Source organism: Oryzias latipes, chromosome 2 (genome assembly GCF_002234675.1).
Source record: "Oryzias latipes chromosome 2, ASM223467v1".
In the NCBI taxonomy this organism is placed as follows: Eukaryota; Metazoa; Chordata; class Actinopteri; order Beloniformes; family Adrianichthyidae; genus Oryzias; species Oryzias latipes.
This window is the reverse complement of record NC_019860.2, coordinates 9,847,937-9,866,611: the sequence shown is the minus strand read 5'-3', so window position 1 is coordinate 9,866,611 and position 18,675 is coordinate 9,847,937. Positions and strand designations below refer to the sequence as shown.

At 40.1% G+C, this 18,675-nt stretch overlaps 3 protein-coding genes across 5 annotated transcripts; 1 reads left to right on the top strand and 2 right to left on the bottom strand.

Annotated features, from left to right (window-relative positions):
* Window positions 1-5: 5 nt before the first annotated feature.
* On the bottom strand, window positions 6-6,417 carry LOC101159801 (uromodulin-like). Its single transcript, XM_011482620.3, has 11 exons — window positions 6,279-6,417; window positions 6,097-6,196; window positions 5,952-6,014; window positions 5,672-5,871; window positions 4,297-4,428; window positions 4,011-4,198; window positions 3,790-3,941; window positions 3,473-3,718; window positions 3,229-3,400; window positions 2,248-2,328; window positions 6-2,155 (listed from the first exon to the last, which is right to left on the bottom strand). Exons 1-10 carry the CDS (start codon window positions 6,331-6,333, stop codon window positions 2,248-2,250), a joined length of 1,389 nt encoding a protein of 462 aa, XP_011480922.1. The 5' UTR covers window positions 6,334-6,417; the 3' UTR covers window positions 6-2,155.
* Window positions 6,418-6,434: 17 nt separating this feature from the next.
* Window positions 6,435-9,237, bottom strand: LOC105355440. Of its 2 annotated transcripts, XM_020710004.2 has the most exons (7): window positions 9,116-9,237; window positions 8,920-9,032; window positions 7,644-7,859; window positions 7,473-7,553; window positions 7,044-7,149; window positions 6,835-6,967; window positions 6,435-6,733 (listed from the first exon to the last, which is right to left on the bottom strand). In XM_020710004.2, the coding sequence occupies exons 1-7, from the start codon at window positions 9,135-9,137 to the stop codon at window positions 6,466-6,468; spliced, it is 939 nt and encodes a 312-aa protein (XP_020565663.1). In that variant the 5' UTR covers window positions 9,138-9,237; the 3' UTR covers window positions 6,435-6,465. The 2 variants fall into 2 exon arrangements, with proteins under 2 accessions (XP_020565663.1, XP_020565660.1); XM_020710001.2 differs by lacking the exon at window positions 9,116-9,237 and having other exon boundaries at window positions 8,920-9,066.
* Window positions 9,238-15,490: 6,253 nt separating this feature from the next.
* LOC101174083 lies at window positions 15,491-18,465 on the top strand. Of its 2 annotated transcripts, none has more exons than XM_004066442.4 (4): window positions 15,491-15,714; window positions 17,332-17,368; window positions 17,460-17,975; window positions 18,159-18,465. In XM_004066442.4, the coding sequence occupies exons 3-4, from the start codon at window positions 17,514-17,516 to the stop codon at window positions 18,228-18,230; spliced, it is 534 nt and encodes a 177-aa protein (XP_004066490.1). In that variant the 5' UTR covers window positions 15,491-15,714; window positions 17,332-17,368; window positions 17,460-17,513; the 3' UTR covers window positions 18,231-18,465. The 2 variants fall into 2 exon arrangements, with proteins under 2 accessions (XP_004066490.1, XP_004066491.1); XM_004066443.4 differs by lacking the exon at window positions 15,491-15,714 and adding an exon at window positions 16,448-16,515.
* The last annotated feature ends 210 nt before the right edge of the window (window positions 18,466-18,675 follow it).

Sequence of the window (18,675 nt, the reverse complement as noted above, 5' to 3'; positions counted from 1 at the left end):
AGGGTGAGGGGTTGTTCCGGATGCTGGACAGCTTGGTCAGCATCCTCCTCTCACCTACAGAGTCCACTGAGTCCAGGGGACAGCCCAGGACAGAACTAGCTCTCTTCACCAGCTTGTCCAGCTTATTTTTGTCCCTGTCAGTAATTCCTCCACACCAGCAGACCACAGCATAGAAAGTTGCTGATGCAACAACAGTTTCATCGAAGGTCTTGAGTGGTAGCCTACACACACCAAAGGACCTCAGTCTCCTCAGAAGGTGGAGGCAACTCTGACTCTTGTGCAGGACCCTTGTGTTGTCTGACCAGTCCAGTTTATTGTTGATGTGAACACCCAGGTACTTGTACACATCCACCCTCTTGATGTGCAGTCCCTGAATGACCACTGGAGGAGACTGAGAAGCCTTTTTGCGGAAGTCAACCACTATCTCCTTTGTTTTGGTGGCATTGATGTGAAGGTGATTGAATTCACACCTGTCCACAAAGTCTTTGATCACCTTCTTGTATTCCAGATGGTTTCCTTCTGACACGCATCCAACGATGGCTGTGTCATCGGAGAACTTCTGGATACGGCAGCTGTTTGAGTCATGGTGGAAGTCAGATGTGTATAGTGTTGTCTCTACACATCGAGAGAGGGGTCAAGCACTGGGCTCACTAGGGGCTGGAGGTGATTCAGGATTAGCCTCTCTAGGGACTTCAATAGGTGTGACGTCACAGCCACAGGTCTGAAATTGTTGGGCTTCCTTGCCTGTGCGATCTTTGGTACTGGGACCTTGATATATATATATGTATATATTTGTTCTCTTAACTTATCTTTAAAACTGTATTTATTATATTTATTTATTCATGTACAAACCAGTTTGTTTTTTTAGGGTTATTCAGTTATTGAATTTTTAGTTTGTCGTTTTTTTTTCCCCATGGCAAAAATCACAAAAATGTATCGTTTGTAATGCTTTACAACAAAGATCAAACACGTAGAGGTGATATAAAACGTATAAATCCAAAAACAAAGCAAAGATAAGGTCAAAACTATGTGAAAAATATCTAAAACTAATATCCTACATCTACAAAGATTTTTTACAAGGAGTATCGTAATTATGTCTCATAACTAGTACTGTTTATTTTTTTAAACCAAAAATTAAAAATCTAAAAACCTTTTTAAACCCTTAATGTTAAATATAGAATGAAATTTATGCTCTGTGTAATTTCTACGTCATTAAAAACCACTGATGTGATTGGCAAGCACATCGATAAGTTCCGATACTCCCGGTAAATTCCTTTTCAACTCGTTAAAAAATAACAATATAAAGTGTGAACATTTAGTGTGAAAGCTTTTTTTTGTTTCATGTCTTTAACAAGAAATATCAGAAATCCAGAGGAGTAAACATTTGAAATTCATTTTAGTATTTGTGTACTGTAAAAAATAAAAGTTTTACTCCCAATTGAGCTTTAAAATATTAAAAAACCTGGCCACATTTTGCTATGTGACAAAAATCACTTATTAATAAACCAACATTTGTCCAATTTTATCTTCAGCCTTATTATTTTTCAACGTTCTTTTTGGACAAAGTTTTTTTTTAAATAAAAAATATCCCCGTTTTATTTTTTTCTTGAACGAATTACTATTTTACCTAACCTGTTTAGGATGTAATATCCATTGTGTGCCTAAAATGTGAATCCAACTGCAGCAATTGACTTCTTTTTCACAATAAAAGAATCAGAAATGGCAAAAAAACGTAAAAAAAATGTAGAAAACCAAACACAAAGTATTAATAAATTAAGTAACCATTGTTTTATTTAGTCAGGATAACAGACAGATGACAGCACATTTCACTGTAGAACTCCATTAGTTTGAATTTCTCACCAAAGAAATGTAAAAAAAGTGCTTAACCAGTCAAAAAAAATGTGTATAAACATTTTTTTTCACTGGTTAAGCACTTTTTTTACATTTTATTTTGAAAAAAACAAAACAAAAAAAACCTAAAGTAATCATTAGGCAGTAGTGCAATAAGAACAGACCCTTTGAATTCCCCTCTTCAGTGTTTAGGTCGTGCTTCTATTTTACTTCAAAGTTTCTTCTAGTTCTTTATTAAAAACCTAAAAATAAAATAAGATGTGCAGACAGTCGCTCATTTAGAAGACTTCAGCATCTTTATCTCCTAAAGGAGAGAAAACAAAGAGTCAGTAAAAAAACAGAAATATGCTGCAGAAAGGTTTTGGTTTGGGGATTATTCTGGGGTTTAAAACTCACTTAGCGTTTCCAGATCATGGAGATGAAAGCTGGATTGGTCCTTCCAAACAGCGATCTGCGCCTCCTGCTGCCTCTGCAGTTCTGCAGGAATGATTCAAAACATCAGTTTTCAATGGATCTCGGTTCGCCGTGGCACTTTCTGCTTCAGGTTCGGCATCTTTTGGTCTTTGTAGGACGCTAAGCTAGTCCTTGAAAGACCTTGGGATTGGCAGGTTGCTGTATGTAGGTGTAACAACGTGGGGTCACTTTCCAGTTTCTGATCCTGAGGCGAACAGGTTTCAGCTTCAGTTTTCTTCCTTAACTTTTTATTTAACTCAGATTTTTTAACTTTATATCTTTAAATAATCTTCCTTTTTTTAACAAAAAGATGTACATTTTGGATTCAAAAACATTTTCCTGCTGATTCTAGAGTTTTCTTAAAGTTACATTTAATTGGGTAAAGACATGAAAAATTGTGTTTTCTGCTTTATTTGGTGGATCAGTAAAGCTACGTTCACATCGCTCTCGGCAACGTTCAATCGACCAAAAGTCTATGAGAATGCCCGTTTCGAGCAGGTCGAATTTTTGACCAATTGGGGATTTGCTAGTGACGTATGGATGGCGTCCCTTTTAATTCACGGAAGTACCAACCATTTAAAAATTTATTATAAAGAAGAAATGAATATATGCGGTTTGCGCCTGGCCAGAACTCTATGACAAGTCTTTTCATACATCGGAATAGAGCTGTGAAAGAAAAAGCCTGGGGCGAGATTCACCAGATTTGCCCGGCATTGACATTTTGCACTAAGCATCTTCCACCTGTAGGTGGCGGACATGCGCTAATAAACGGTGGAAAAGAAAATGAAGAAGAGGAAGAAGCCCCTCCCTGCTTGTCCAGTGGGAAGAGTGTGACCACCATGGGCTATATCTGCGTTCAAGAACCCGCATTTACCGCGTTTAGCATCACATGCCCGGTGTGTACCTAGCTTAACCCGCTCTCACCTGGAGGCAGGAGCCTCCTTGTTTGAGGCACATCTCCAGTTTGCAGTGCAGGTAGATCTCCTCGTTTTCCCCACTGTTGCCGGCAAACTCGAACATGTTGAAGGAGAAGTAGTTGGACGTTCCCGCTCCGTTGCTGTCCATCCTCACTGTCCCGTCTTGAGGATTGGGGCATCTGCGGGTCACGTGACGCTGTCAGGATCAAATCCCCAGAGCCAACGCTCATTATTTTCCCCATCGCGCTCACCCATTGATGATGAGGTCGTATCTCATGGTGTCGTTGCCCAACGGCTGGTTGGTGGCCCAGCAGGAGTTGATCACCACGGCCATGGACTGGTCGTCCAGCCCCTCGGTGGACAGCTCCATCCAGATCCTCTGGTTCAGCTCCACCACTGAGGTGGGCTCCACCAGGGTGGTGTGGCTGCCGTCTATGTAGGCGTTCATTCTCAGAGTGTAGTTCCAGATCCCGGTCACAATGCGCTGCACGATGGAGCTGTGGAGCACCAAGCGACGCGTCAGACGACGCAGAGTTGATGCGCAGCAGGACTTTCCCTGTCTACCCACCTCTGTTTGACCTTGAAGGCCAAAGTCCTGCTCGATGGCTTCAGGAAGGAGCAGGAGAAGTTGATGGCCGCTGCGTTGTGGCGGAAGATGACGCTCTGAGACCTGTTGCTTGTCATGACGGTGTTCGTGTAGAGGACTTGACTGCCATTCATCTGTCAACCAGGGTGTGTTTAGAAAGAAACGTGAACCGATTTTGGACTTAAGACCAGCTCGGGACTCACCGTGGCTTGTGTCCCGCAGGTGCTATTGAGTGAGAAGCCAAAGGTCACCATGTGGCTCTGGCTGTTCACACGGCCTCGGCACCTCTGGTCCATCAGGTGCAGGGAGGTGTGGTCGAGTCCTTTGTCCTCCAGCAGGCAGATAGCCAGAGACAAGGAGGCGGAGCTCTGGGTGCACACCGCCGGGTCACCTGAACACGACATGGAGACCAGACGGATGTCCTACAGCTTCTGACCACAACGGCATCCAGGAAATTTCCCTTCGCAAACCAAAGACTTTCTTCTTTACCTAAAGTGTTTTCTGATCTGTGCTTGTAGGCGAAGTTAGCTCGGCAAATGCAGCTGATATCGCCATTCCTTTCCCCGCAAAACTCGTGTGGGCTGCAGTACTGATCCAGGCAGGAGGCGGAGACATCCACAGCTGCAGAGAAGGTTCAGTTCTGGTCATTTTGTGACCTCCAATGACCTATTATTTCTAAAAATGACTTTGATTTTAAAATATTTCAGTCATTTTTCTTATCCATACATCATCAATATTCATGTTTTGTTCGGTGCAGCGTTGCTGGAGCCTATCCCAACAATGAGGGGGTTTGCCGAGGCACACCCTAGATGAGTTGCACGTCCCTTCATTTAAATTCTTTTTTTCTTTTCTTTACAGAATTTATACTAAAGGACTTTACCGTGCATGTAATAGAATTTGTTTAGATAGATTTTACTTCTGCTTTTACAGTTATAGCTAATTTAGTATTTAGCCGTCATTTAGCATTTTTTGATTTCTCTAGTATTTTTTTTTTAGCATTTTTTATTATTATGAATGTTTCTAGCATTTTAGCATTGCTATAAGTTTAAAAAATTCTAGACCTCCTTTCTCTTGTTCCAAAGTTTTAGGCTTTTTAGCATTTAGCTTTCCCTATTATAGCTTTAAATGTTTTACCAGTGTTAAAGAATTAGAAGAATTGGGCAACATTTGGCATTTTATGCTTTTATATAAAGTAATCTTTTGTATCTTTTATTATTTTTCTACCTTTTAAAAATATTCCAACATCTTTAATTTAGACATATATGGATTTTTTAGTTCTATTTTAGCATTTTTTTGTTTTTAGCATTCATCTAACATTTACAGTAGAACTCAAGTATGACAGCTACTAAAAAAAAAAACATTTATATTTTTTTCCTGTTGTTTATCAAAAATGTAGCTTTTGGTTTAGCAGGTTTTAAAGCACATTTTAGTGCTGTTTGAGTCTTTTAGTTCTATCTAACATAAAAAGTAATATTTTAATTGTCAATTTAGTTAGGCGTATAACCTTTTGTAGCATTTTATTTTACTTTATTATGTTGTTTAACGAATTGTTGAGTTATTTGCCATTACAGTTTTTACCTTTATCATGTTTTTGAAAAATTCTTGATTCAATAAGTATGTATTAGAATCCCTGGTTTTTATTTTCTATTTGCCATACAGCAATTTCTTTTTCTCTTTATTTAAAAAAACAAGTAAATTAGCTTTTAAAATTCAAATATGTCAACAAAAAGACTAGTATTGTTACAGTCCTCTTAACACAATTATAATTATTCTCTTTTGCGGTTTTAGTTCATTCTATCAGCATTTTTTCCTCATGCTTTAGGAAAGACTTGTGAAAAAACAAAAAGGGAACATTGGATCTTACTGCAGCCGACTGTCTCTCTCCATTGGAGCTTGTTTCCTGTCCGGAGGTTGCAAGTCGTGGCGTACGCCTTGAGGAACTGGCACCTCAGCCCGTCCGCCACCGGGTAGTTGCACAAAGTGTCTGTGCAGGCACTTAGGTAGGGTTGTGGGTCGGCGTGGGGCCGGCAGGAGGCGAAGGCCGAGTGCTCAACGACCTTACAGCTGCTCCAGGAGGAAAAATGATGAGAGACCATCGCCAGGCGCCATTGACGGCCTGTTTGGTTGTAGCGATGCGTGCTTACTGCTCCGCTGTGCTGTTGCAGTCCATCGTCTTGTTCACGTGGTCTGCCGGCTGAACCTCACATCTGAGGGGAGAGGGGGGACAGACGGGGGAATGAAGGGTAATGTCACACAGTCAAACAGGCGGGTGGGGACGCAGATTTGTACCCGAGCTCGCTGTAGGTCGCTGACTTGGCCTCGCTCAGGGTGATGGTTTGACTGGGATCACTGGGATCGCCGCACAGACCCGCCACACCTGTGGGAGTTCCTGAAAGTACAACCAGACACAACAGGAAATCCGTTTTAGCCAGAATTTTGGATAATGTGGCAGCTCAAAAGTCGACGCGAACCTGCAACATGAGCGGTGGTGCCATCAAAGTAGATGGTTACATTGGAAGATGGCATCCTGGCGGTGACTCCGGTCCGATCCTTCCGGAGCTCCACCCCCTGAACCACCTGAGCCGTCTCGTTCAGCTGCAAGACCTGGCCACTCACCTGCAATCGCAGCAGATTTCAGACCACCGTCTTTACTCCTGCTTAAGTGTTTTGGGCTCCATCACTCACTCTGACTTCCCCTCCTTGACCCAGGAACATCGTCGCATTGGGCAACCGCAGGATCAGGTGGTCCAGGAACGTCACGTCTCTGCGGCGCCGCTCCCGGAAGCCCGCCAGAAGGTGGAAGGCGGAGTCTCCCCGGGGCTCCATCAGGGTGTACGCGCAGCGGTCAGAGACCGGGTGGAGTCGGCCGTTGAAGTCGATGACGGTGGAGGCGGTGACAGAGCAGACGTCGGGACGAGGGACGCACCTGATGGAGACGAGCAGAAGCTACTCATCCAAAGTCGGGAGAAATTGGGATCTCAAATGTTTGCATTTTTTTCCTTGAAACCAAACACAATGGTTATTTACCCAGTTCCTAACTGGCAGACCTCTGCAGAGCCACATTTAGTGGAAATGGACAAATCTGCCGAGGCACTGCAGGTCACGTTGAGACAGGAGGTGGGGTCGTTCTGCGCCGACTTTCCGGGGTAAATGATCTCATCTGGAGAGTGTGACATGTGACGTCACAAAGAGAAGTCATCGCGATCTCGGGCGTTTGAGGACTTCTTTGCACTCACTTGAGTATCTGCAGCCGCTGATGTCCAGGATCAAATGTCCGTCCAGGCGGGCTTTTGGGAATGACAGCTGTTTCACGGGGTTTCCAGTGACCACAAGGACAAGATCCTGGAGTTGACAGAACAGTCAACCTGGGGCAGCTCGACAGACTGCACTAACCTCATAGTTAATCCATTAATTTGCTTGCATTTAAACAAAATTTGAAAAATAAAAATAAAAATCTTTTAGCAAAGTAACAACGATGAGATCCATGTAGCAACCCCTTAACTTCCATATTGAAGCAGATTTAAACATGAATGGCAGCTAGTCAAACAAGCAAGCCAGTCCGTTTTCACATCAGTGTGCAGTTGCCAAACTTAACGGAATAAAAATAAAAATAAACCATTTCTTTTATTTATTATTTGATTTATTTCATTTATTTATTTACTGACGATGTTAGCCGCGGTGAAGAAACTGGTCACGTTGACTTCCAGAACCGTCTGCTTTCCGAAGTTGTAGATTGAAGCAAACAACTGAAAAGAGAAACAGAAAAACATGTTTGATAGATTGAGACATGAGACAGATTGAGTTTAGGAAAAAAAAAAAAGAATAGGAAAACACACTTGAGTGTTGTTTGATTGATCTTGCACAACGGCGTCAAGCCGGCAGGGAGACGATGATTGGATGCTTGGAAGGGATTGATGGATGCGCGACCCGGGGTTTGTTGCTTCGTGCACGACTTCCAGAAACACTCTGTCAACCTGAAGGTCCACCAGCAATAAGCAGTCTGGATTTTCTCCAGGGGAGCAAAGACTTAAGGACGAGTTCACGATGGACACCTGGAAGAAAAAAGAGAAAAAGTCAACACATCTTTGAAATAAAATTGTTCACAAACTGTTAACGAAAGGCTGAGTGTATCCTTAGAATAAAACTAAAGTGAATTTCATCATCCATAAACAAAACCAGAAAAAAATAAAATAAAACAGTTATTGTTGATTTCTAAAACATTTGGATAAAAAAAGGATCCTGACCTAAAGCCACCTGGAAAAATTCTGCAATTGCTGAGCAGTGGAAAAAAAAATCAAAATGTGATCATTTTGGATGTAGACACAAAATTTAAGCATTTTTAGGGACAGATTAATGTTAAAATAAATATTTGCCCATTATCTAAAACTAAATGCACTACTTAAACAAAACAAATGAGAAAATAATACCAATTAAAGGGAAAAAACATTTTTTGTTTTACTGTGAAGCACTTTGTGATTTTTAATTTGAAAGGTGCTATACATAAAAAAGTTTACTGTTATTAATATTTGTAATATTTTGACTATTTTTAATTCAAAAATCCCTGAAAAATATGAACAATTTTCCCAAGAAAACATTTTTCAAGTTAAAAACAGTTTTACAAGTTAAAAATTAGGTGTCATTTCATGAAAGTGACAAACAAAAATAAAAGTTCATAGTTTAAAATCTGGTGAACTTTTTTTGTTTTATCTTATTGCTAACCCAAAAATGTTTTGTTAGTTAACTCATTTAATGTATTGATTTCCTTTCTCTCCCAAAATTAAAGTTAAAATTACAGTTTACGGTTTTGCTATGGCAGTACGATAAACTGGTAAGAACTATATTGTAAACATGAAAATATACATTTTCCTTAAATTCAGTCTAAAAATATTTGTTAGCTTATTCAATTAAAAAAAATGAATAATAGCTCCACCTATAAATAATTGCAAATATTTAGCTAAATGTTAGTTTGAAGTAAAATGTTTCATAGCCAAAATTTATTTAGCTTTAAAGTTTTTGAATTTGAGCTTTTTTGTCATATTTCTTCTAATCTAAAGTTTTTTTTTTACCCCTTTGGCCTTTTCTTTTTTCTTTTTAGGTTTGTTCCTCACGCACCTTCGTCTTCGAGTATTCCTGTCCCAAGTACGTGATGGCGCATGCGCTGAGGTCCACCTCTCCTTTCCCTGTGACCATCTCTGACCGGTGAAGATCCACCTGAGTGCAAACGACTGCAGCACGAGGACAAGACAGAAAACGGGTCATGCACCTGCGCGAGGAGGATGATGATGATGATGACGACGAGGATCATTACCTGCCAGCAGGAGGAAGAGCATGATGCTGCCGGGGAAAAACAGCGTTTTTTGCAAAGTTTGTAAAGGAGCGTAATGCGCATGTGCAGAAGCAACCTCCCAGAGATGATGGAGCAGCTCCTGACCTGTCAGCTTGCTGTATCCGCGGCGTTCTTTATATGCGCTGCTCACACCCCGAAACGCTGATGTAATCTGGGCCCTCCTTCACTGTTTGGCACGGAAAGGGCCACGCGGTATGCAGCATCTCTTTAGAATTACACGAGAATGCAAAGTGACGCAGAGAGCAGGTCAAACGGCCCCTCCTGGCCCCCAATCTCAAGCCTTTGGTCCACCCCATCTTCAACTTTGTAATCATTTTGTTTTGCAAACATTTGGATTTCAAAATAAAAACAAATGTGTGAAAATTTCACTTAAAATTGATTTTTTTAATTGTCAGAAAATATATTGCTTTAGAAAATAAAACATGTTTTTCCTTAAGGATTCAGGAACATAAGATTTCACTTTGATGTGTCTCAATTTTATAAAGTACTTCTTCAAATTGATTCTATTTTTTAGCATCATTATGGTGAAAAGGAGAGAATTTTAACCTAAAGCCACGTGCAATAATTCTGCAAAGTGGGGAAAAAAAAGAGATAAATTTGGATGCAGATGCAAAATCGAAACATTTTTGTAGGCAGATGTTACTAAAATAAACAAATACCCATTTTTACAAACTTAAACAGAACAAATGAGACAATAATACAAATTTAAAGAAACAAATTTTTGTGTTATGAATTTTAAAAAATACCAGAAAAATGACAAAAGATGACATACACATTTTTCAAAAGAGGTTAAAAACTAAGTGTTATTTCATGAATGCAAAGTGACGCAGAAAGCAGGTAAAACTGCCCCTCCTGCCCCAATCTCAAGCCTTTTGTCCACGTCATCTACACTTTTGTCATCATTTTGTTATCACTTTGGTTTTTTGTTTGCTGCGTTTTTCAACTTTCAATTTGGCTCAATTTATGAAACTTCTTTAAAATGTTTTCATTTACACATGTAAATCATTTTTCAGACTGTATTAATATACACAACCTTATATTATAATTTTTACTTGATTTTCAAAATTTCTAATTAAAAACAGCTTTAACCTTTTAAATCTTTTGTCACAAACTTTGACTTTTGTGCTGCTTTTCTTTATACATACCATAAAATCTTATAGTTTGCAGAAAAAATGTAGCTTGAAATTGAATTTTTTTCCCCAATAATTGAGAAAATGTTTTCTTTTAGATGTGAAAAAACATATTAGTTCCATAAAGATTCAGGACAATGAAGTTTTGCTTAAATTTGGCTGAATTTGATAAAACTACTTCTTTAAAATAGTTTTATTTATATGTAAATCACCTTTTTAACTTTTGACATGGTCTGTGTTCCTAAAATTCCTTCTTAAAATTCAAAAAAGTCTTCATTGGAAGCAAAAAAACAGTTTTTCCTTGAGGATTCAGGATAATAAAGTTTTGCGTCAATTTGGCTCAATTTGATAAAACTGCTTCTTTACAACAGTTTTATATACAAATGTCAATCAGTTTTTAAACTGGATTAACATAAACTGGCATTTAAATAGCAACTTAATATCTTAATTTCCATTTTATTTAAAATTTTGTCATTTAAAAATAGCTTCTTTCAAGTTTTTAAAAGCGTCAAAAATCCACAGGATGCTGCAAAACCTGAATGTTTCAGAAGCTTTAGATTAGTTTTTTTTTTTTTTTTTTTAACAAACCCCCCCACAACACTTAAAACCTTTAGGCAAATATTGGTGCCACTTTCCCAGGAGGAGCGTGCATTTTTCATCCCTGTGTTTTACGCCGTGCGAATGCGAAAAATGAGGCTCCACCTTTGATCTCCTCTGCAAAGCGACACCAAACGTGGCACGCATTCAGGCTCATAAATCCACCGGCGAGTCAGCGGCCCATCCACTTAAAGGGCTGAAGGTGTCAAAATGTGAACAAGGAGTCAAACGCTGGCGGCGGGAGAAACACCTGTAGAGAAAAAAAAAAAAAGAAAAAAAAATCAAGCAAAGAAACCAACGAGTTTCCAGGAGATTCTAGGGGCTTTGAGCCATAAATCACACTAAATGAAGCATTTATGTGCGGAAGTTTGTGACCTCAAACTGAACCTGGAAGCAAAATCTCACACAAAACACTTTTTATGGTGATCAGGAGTCCAAACCCGCCAAAATGAACCCTCCTTAGTGGCAGATTCGCCATGCGACTTTGCTGTGGGAACATGAAAAGGTAGCAGGGTGCAAACCGCTTCTGCCGTCGTTGCATGTGAAATTATACTGACCCGGGGTAAATATTTGTGCAAAAAAGGTCAATTTAATTAAAAGTAAGGAGAGTTTTCTCCGAGAACACGCAGTAAATGCAGAGAGGCGGCATGTTTTCATGTCGGGCTCGACCCTCCGGGGCTTGAAAATGTTTTTAAACTTGTTTACGGCTCATCTGAAGATGTGGGAATCCAAAGGGGTGGACAAGAGGACAAATACAAAACCACAAAATTAAAATACAAAAAAGGAAGGATTGAAGTCCTGTTTACTATCTGGGGTCCACATTTGCTTCCCACAGTTGTTGTTGCATATTTTATTACGATGGCAATTCCTGCGATGACATCGGCTCCTTGGGATCTTTCTCTTCCTTTTCTTGACTTTCTTGCCCTTAGTGACACTCATGTTGGCATATCTGGTTGATTTCAGGAGCAGAGTTTACTGGTTGAATTTTTCCATCAAGTTGGTTTCTATTATTTGGGTGGTTGAAGGCAAAAAGTTGGTCAATTAGCAGCCAGTAATAGTAGATTTTAGGTTGTCCAATGGCTGGTTTTAAGGTGATATGTGGTTGTTTAAGTTGGTTTCTGTTTGAGTTTGTTGGTTGCAGGTTGACTTCTGGTTGGTTACAGGTCATTTTCATGCTAATGTCCCTTTGGTTCATAGTTTACTAGTTGCAGTTTTTCACTTTGTTAGCTGCAGAAGGCTGTCTGGTCATACATACATCTTTTTCCGCTCATTCCAGCTGTCTAATCAAAGCTGCCTGGACTTCTCTCATCCCAGCCATTTTCTCCAGGTGCCCTGGGGGGGGGGGGGGGGGGGGGGGGGGGCACTGATGCGTTTGCTGGCCAGTCCAGAGACGCAGTCTCTTCCCTTTGGGGCCTCCGTCCAGTGGGACACAACCTTAACGTGGTGGAAGGGTTTCAGACTGCGACTGATTCCAGGAGCCAGGAGATCTCTGGCAGGGTCTCCCATGGCTGACAGGTCTTCGGTGAAGAGCCAAACAAAAAGCGGTTCAGAACCCCCTTTCTGAGTCCCAAACACAAAGAGTATGTTATGTTACCTGGATTCACTGGAGCCCAGCTCTGAAGCCAGGGTTGGCTTTGGGGCTACAGCGCACGAGTGCCCTGCGGCCATGGCACTTCTCATAGGTCCCCAGTCGGGTCCAGCCCCAAAAAGATGACGTGGGACCACTCTCCCATTGGCCCACCTCCTGCAGAAGAGCTTAAAAAAGAGCCAGTGTGTTTCAGGTGGCGTTCGGAGGCGGGGGTCTCGCTGGCCCAAACCCCAGTTAAGGAACTTTGCTCTCTGGGTACTTGCAAGTTAATAATTGGATAGTTTATTAATTATCAGCCAACAATAGTTCCATTTAGGTTGTTCAAAGGCTAGTTTTATGGTTGTTTTAAGTTGATAATTGTTTGGTTGTAAGTCTGTCATTGGTTGGTCGGTATTTGGTATCCATTAGTTGGTTGCTAAGTGAACTTCAAGCGGTTACGTGTTGGTGTTTGGTTATTTTCAGGATCAAATCCAGTTGGAAATATTTATATTAGTTGTTTCTAGATATTAGGACCTCATGTGCTTGGTTTAATGCTTGCAAACGGACATTTAAGCTAGCACACATGTTGATAATAGGCTGGCCGACTGGACGTTGATCCTTGTTTGGCACTTGGTGGTGGATTTTTGGTGAGTTGCAGCTTCCTGCGAGTCTTGAAGAAGCGATGGGGTCATCAGCTGCTGTTTGATGTCCGATAGTTAACCCTGCACAAATGTGAAAAATGAGGCCTCACCTTTGAATGAATTTGCTTCAACACAAAAGGAGGCACACACTCCTGCCTCTAAAGCAATTACTGTGTCAGTGAGCCAACGCCCGGAGGGGCTAAAAAGTGTTGTAATGGGACAGTTACGCAACAACTTTCAAACTAATGAAGTAGGCAAGTCCGGTAGTGACAAGGTTGTCCAAAAACCCTTTAATATGAACAAAAATTACATTCCGACTGGTTACAGGTTAGTGTTTGATTTGCAGCAAGGTGATATGATAAATAGATGCAAATGAATTCATAACTTATTGGAAGTTGCTTGTTGCAGGATGAGGTCATGTTTGCTGCATGTTAATTTCTTGGAGGTTGTATGTTTAATAGCGTTCAATGGCAGATTGATTTCAGATTGAGTTGCAAGCTAGTTACGTAATGATTATAGGTTCATTTTCAGTCAGTTGCATTTAGTCTGCTTCACGTTGACTTCTGGTTTGTCGCAGACTGATGTACCAATTTATTGAAGGTTCAGCTTTGAAGAGTTAGAGTTTAATTTGTGGTTTATTGTTGGTTAAATACTGATAGATTTTAGATTATATACTGGTTATTTGCGACCTAATGTTTGTTTGGTTACATGTAAGTCTGTGGTTGATTACAAAATGATGGAACGTTAATTTCTTACAGGTTGCAAGGGGATTTCTGGTTGGTTACAGGTTACATCCTGGTTAACTCCTGTCCGGTTGCAAGTTGATTTCTGGTAAATTGAAGAATAAATTTTATTTGATTGCAGGTAAATTACCAATTGGTTTGTAGTTTACCTTCTTGGTGATTGCAGAATGATGACTATTTAGTTGCAGGTTGATTTCCGGTTAGTTGCAGGTTAGATTGCAGATTACTTCCTGGTTAATTACAGGCTAATTTCTCTTTGATTAAAGGTTGATTTCTGGTTGGTTGCAGTTGGCTGCAGGTTTTTATTATTATTTCTCTACTAACTGTTTTTTGGTTGCAGGTTGATTTCTGGTTGGGTGCAGGTTACGTTTTAGTTAATTCTCTTTAAATTGTTTTTGGCTTGCAGGTTAATTGCTGGTTGGTTACAAGTTACTTTAAGGCTGATTTCAAACTACTATCTATTTAGTCTTGCAGGTAGATTTCTGGTTAGTTATGGGTTAATTACTAATTGGTTGCAGATCACGTCTGGGTTAATTGCAGGCTAATTTCTGTTAAATTTCTTGTTAGTTTCAGACTCATTTCTGTGAAGTTGCAGGTTCATTTTTTGCTTAATAAAAACTGTTGCTTGCAGATTAATTACTGATCAATAGCAAGTTACTTAACCCTTGCAAAACTATTTCCATGAATTTCAAAATATCGTGTGTGAAGGAGTCTGCATCTTTACCAGGCAGGTCTCACATGTCCCAGGAGACCAAGTTTCTAGTATCATTTTATTACTTTTTGGGAATTTTTTTGTTCTCAAATTCCTCACTTTTCTGTGATTTTTGGGCGTGTTTTGAGGAACTTCCTATGTTTTTCCTTTTTATTTTGTTTCATATACCACAGTTGAAAAAATAAATAAAAAAAGTTCTAATAGATCATGTGCTGTCATGTTTTGATCTAGTTTTTTCATGACAAGTACCTTTTGTTGGGTACATTATATCGGTTAAAGTTACCCAGCAAAAGTGAGGTGAAGCTTTTTAAAGTGAAAGTGTTCTAGGATTAACAGGAAACTGAAGACTAATATACGTTTAGTTGCTGGTTGATTTCTGGTTAGTTGCAGGTTAATTACCGATTGGTTGCAGTCTAGCTCTTGGCTGATTGCAAGACATTACCTGTTTGGTTGCAGGTTTGTTTCTTGCTGGTTTCAGGTTCATTTCTAACTTGTAGATCTATGTTTGCTCAGTTGCAGGCGGCAGATACTCTGGGGGAGGACCCCCTCCCCCATTCTCTCAACTTTTGGGTTGGTATAAGTATCATTATAGACAAGGATCAAGAAATCATCAATACAAGCTGCTTTAAGTATTGGTAAACGCATGTCAGTTTTATTATTAATAACAGTAACAATAACATATTTTTTGTCTTTTATGTTTGTTCTTATGTATATATATATATATATTCTAACCTGTTAAGCACCTTGTGACTTCTGTCTGTGAAATTAATTTACTTACTTACAATTAAACTGTTTGAAATGTATGTTTTTGAACATTTCATTTGGACTGGCCTTCAACATCCATATAACATGTTTTAAAGTAGCTCTGCCACTGGGTAGGCTGCGGGCAGGTATTTCGGAGGTTGCAGGTTCACTTCTGGTTTGTTGCAGACGGAGACGCGGGCGGCTTATTGCAGATCCCGCCTTAAGACTTTGTAGTCGGTTGACACACAAAAATCAAACCCCTGTAGACGTCTTTCTCTTGTGAAGCCGGCAGATCGACAAGCGATCCAACGCGCCCCTGAAGGGCCACTCCTGACCCGTTCGACATGATGGGCGGAGCGTTGCACAGGAGGAGAAATTCAACAGAGCAGAATTACTACACTTTATCTCCAGACATCCTGTCTCCTGGTGAGTGGTCACCTTTTGGATTCCTATTATTGTCATTAAAGCAGCAGATCAGTGATCAATGCGAAAGGAGAGCCGTCTAAAGACAAGAGACCGGGGTTGAATTAAAAAAAAGGGAGTGGATTTATATTTATTATCTCTTCAAGAGAATCAGGTCTACTCTGTCATTTGTTGCTGAATTGGGTTTCGGTGTTTAAGTTTCTGTGCAAATGAATCAAGAATTACCATTTTTGTGACAAAGTTAAGCAGGAGTCAGGCCGTCTGGAGACACTCTTAATTAAGGTTTCTTTTACAGCAGTCCACCCACATTGCATTATGCCCAGGAAACTCTTGGAATGCTCACGCACAAACATTTATGTCCTTTTTTTTATCTAGAGATTGCTTCAATCTTATTAAAAAGTCTTTTTATTTTTTCAGAAGTCAGAAAAGGAGAAAAACTCTCATAACCCTTGTGCTATCTTAGATGACCCCACCCTTACATTGACGTGTTCTCCCTACCATGACAAAGGTGGATAAAGGTGGAAAGATTTCTTGTAATCCATGGACACCAGTGAAGATCACAAATCATCGAAGAAAAAAGGTTCAGAGCACTGTCTAGTGGGTCTAGATGACCCAACTCCAAATGGAAAAGTGCCTAGGATAGCACAAGGGTTAAACTTGAGTATGTCAGATTATTGCCAGTCATGTCTTCTGTGACGCAAAAGCGCGGAGACAGGAATGTGGTTCAGTCAGGCAGAGTATATTAATCATAGTGACGTCGTCCAGGCTGACAGTTGATAGTCGGCTAGCTGCTGCTTGGGTCGTGTAAGTACGCTGTGTTGTCTTCACCATATTTTTACAGTGAATTATTTTTTGAATGAAAGGCTTTTGCCACGTTTGACCTATTTTGAATAGAAATCTGACGGTTCTTAATTATGAGTAACAAGTGGAATGTTTGAAAGTAAGAAGAAAAAAAAAGAGTCAAATGTGTTTTTTGAGTCTAAATTCAAATGCAAAATTAGAAGTGGAAAAATTGCATGCTTTTTTGGACCATATTTAAAAAAAATACAATCATTTTTAAATAAAAACAAAACCTCAGACAAAAGCTAAAAATAATGATGTAAAATTTTTGTTTTTGGCTGTTTAATCTAAATATGAAAAAGTGTACAAAGCTTTTTAGCCCACAATAATTGTGCCTGACCAAACTGGTTTGCCTGAATTGTCTCTGGCCAACGCCTGGTGGTCTTTTATTTTGAAAGAGGTAATCAAAAGACATACACATTTTTTTGATTTGAAGGAGACAAAAGCATTTAAGATCAGTGTCTTTTCAAACAAAGTCTGACGACTCAGAATTGTTTTTAAAAAAACTTGAACAAAAGAAAATCTGCCATCAGACACAGTTTTGCCCCCGTTTTTCCAAAAAAGGGAGGTAAACTGAAAAAATGTCGTGTCTATAGGACTAAGCATACAATAAAAGCAAGTCTTCAAGAAAAACTAAAACAAACTGAAACAAATGCTAAAATCCATGTTTTTAACTGTTCAATCTGAGAGTAAAAGTGTACCAAGCCTATAATCATTGTGGCTGATCAAACTGGTTTAACCGAACTGTCTCCGGCTAACGCCTTATTTTCCTTTATGCAGAAGAAGCCATCAACAGACATGTTCAGTTCTAGCTCAGGTGAGACACACCTTCAACGCAACTGTCACACATACTCAACTGCAAAAAAATAAAGATTTGCCGTCAATCTCCTAAATTGTTTCTTCTGTAGACCACCACCCTTCAGGTTATGACCTAAGTCCCAAACCTGGAGACAAGAAGTCTCATGAAGGCCACAAACCTGAAGGAGGCCATGCGGGCGATGGGAAACCCCATCATGATGATGGAGACAAGAAGTCTCATGAAGACCACAAACCTGAAGGAGGCCATGCAGGCGATGGGAAAGCCCATCATGATGATGACCGCAACCGTGATGATGGGAAAGCCCATCATCACGATGGTGGTCATGAGAGGGACCGCCGCGAAGATGGACACCACAGGGAGGAGGAAAAGGAAAGACAGAAGAAGGACAGTGATCGCAAGCACAGCCCTCGACGCCGACGTAGCGGCAGTCGCGATCGCGACCACAGCCCTCGCCGTCGAGAGAGTGACGATGAAGGAGACAGGGAAGGTGGTGACCATAATGGAAAACATGGCCACAAGCATGGACATGGTCACGGGCGTGGCCGTGGACATGGCCATGGTCATGGCCATGGTCACGGACGAGGGGGACACTAAAAGAAAATTGGTAAGCTATGGTTTTTCATTCAAACATGGGTTGTTCTCTAAGCTCCACCCATTTGCTTAAAGTAGGTGGGGCCTAAATAAAGAGATTATTACTGTATTATGGCAACTGGCACAGAAAAGTGTGGAAACCTTTAGTTTAGGTCTGATGAGTCCTTAAAAAAACTTTCTTTTTGTTATTTTGCAGGATGAGCAACCCCCGACCAGAAAAGATGAAAAAAACTACAAAGGAGGAACACTTCAAAGCATTTTCTTTTGATGATGTTTTTGTCAGCAGCAGCTGGTGATGTTTTCTTTATAGCCTAATTTTCATAGAATCAAATCAAGTCAAATCCATTCTGTTTTCTTGCTTAAAAAAGTTGCTGTGGTGGAGAAAAACTAAATAAACACTGATTGTTTGGAAATTATTTTAATCCAAAAGTGTCAATAATGTAATTGTTTGCTGTTTTAATATTTTAGGGTGTTTTCGGAATGGAAAAATCCATTGGTCTGGACCGAGTCTACTTAATTTGGTTTAGATCAAGACCTGAACTTTGTTTTTTTCTCACGGCTGCCGTAAAGCGGACATTTCTGTTTCGAACCAACGTTTGTAAACAAAACCATATAACTAAAGATCTCTTCATTCATTGGCCAGGAATTACGAGTGCAGGGCAAAGCAACAAGGGAAAGAATACTGGAGGTCCTGCGCCTTGCAATCCTTGTCG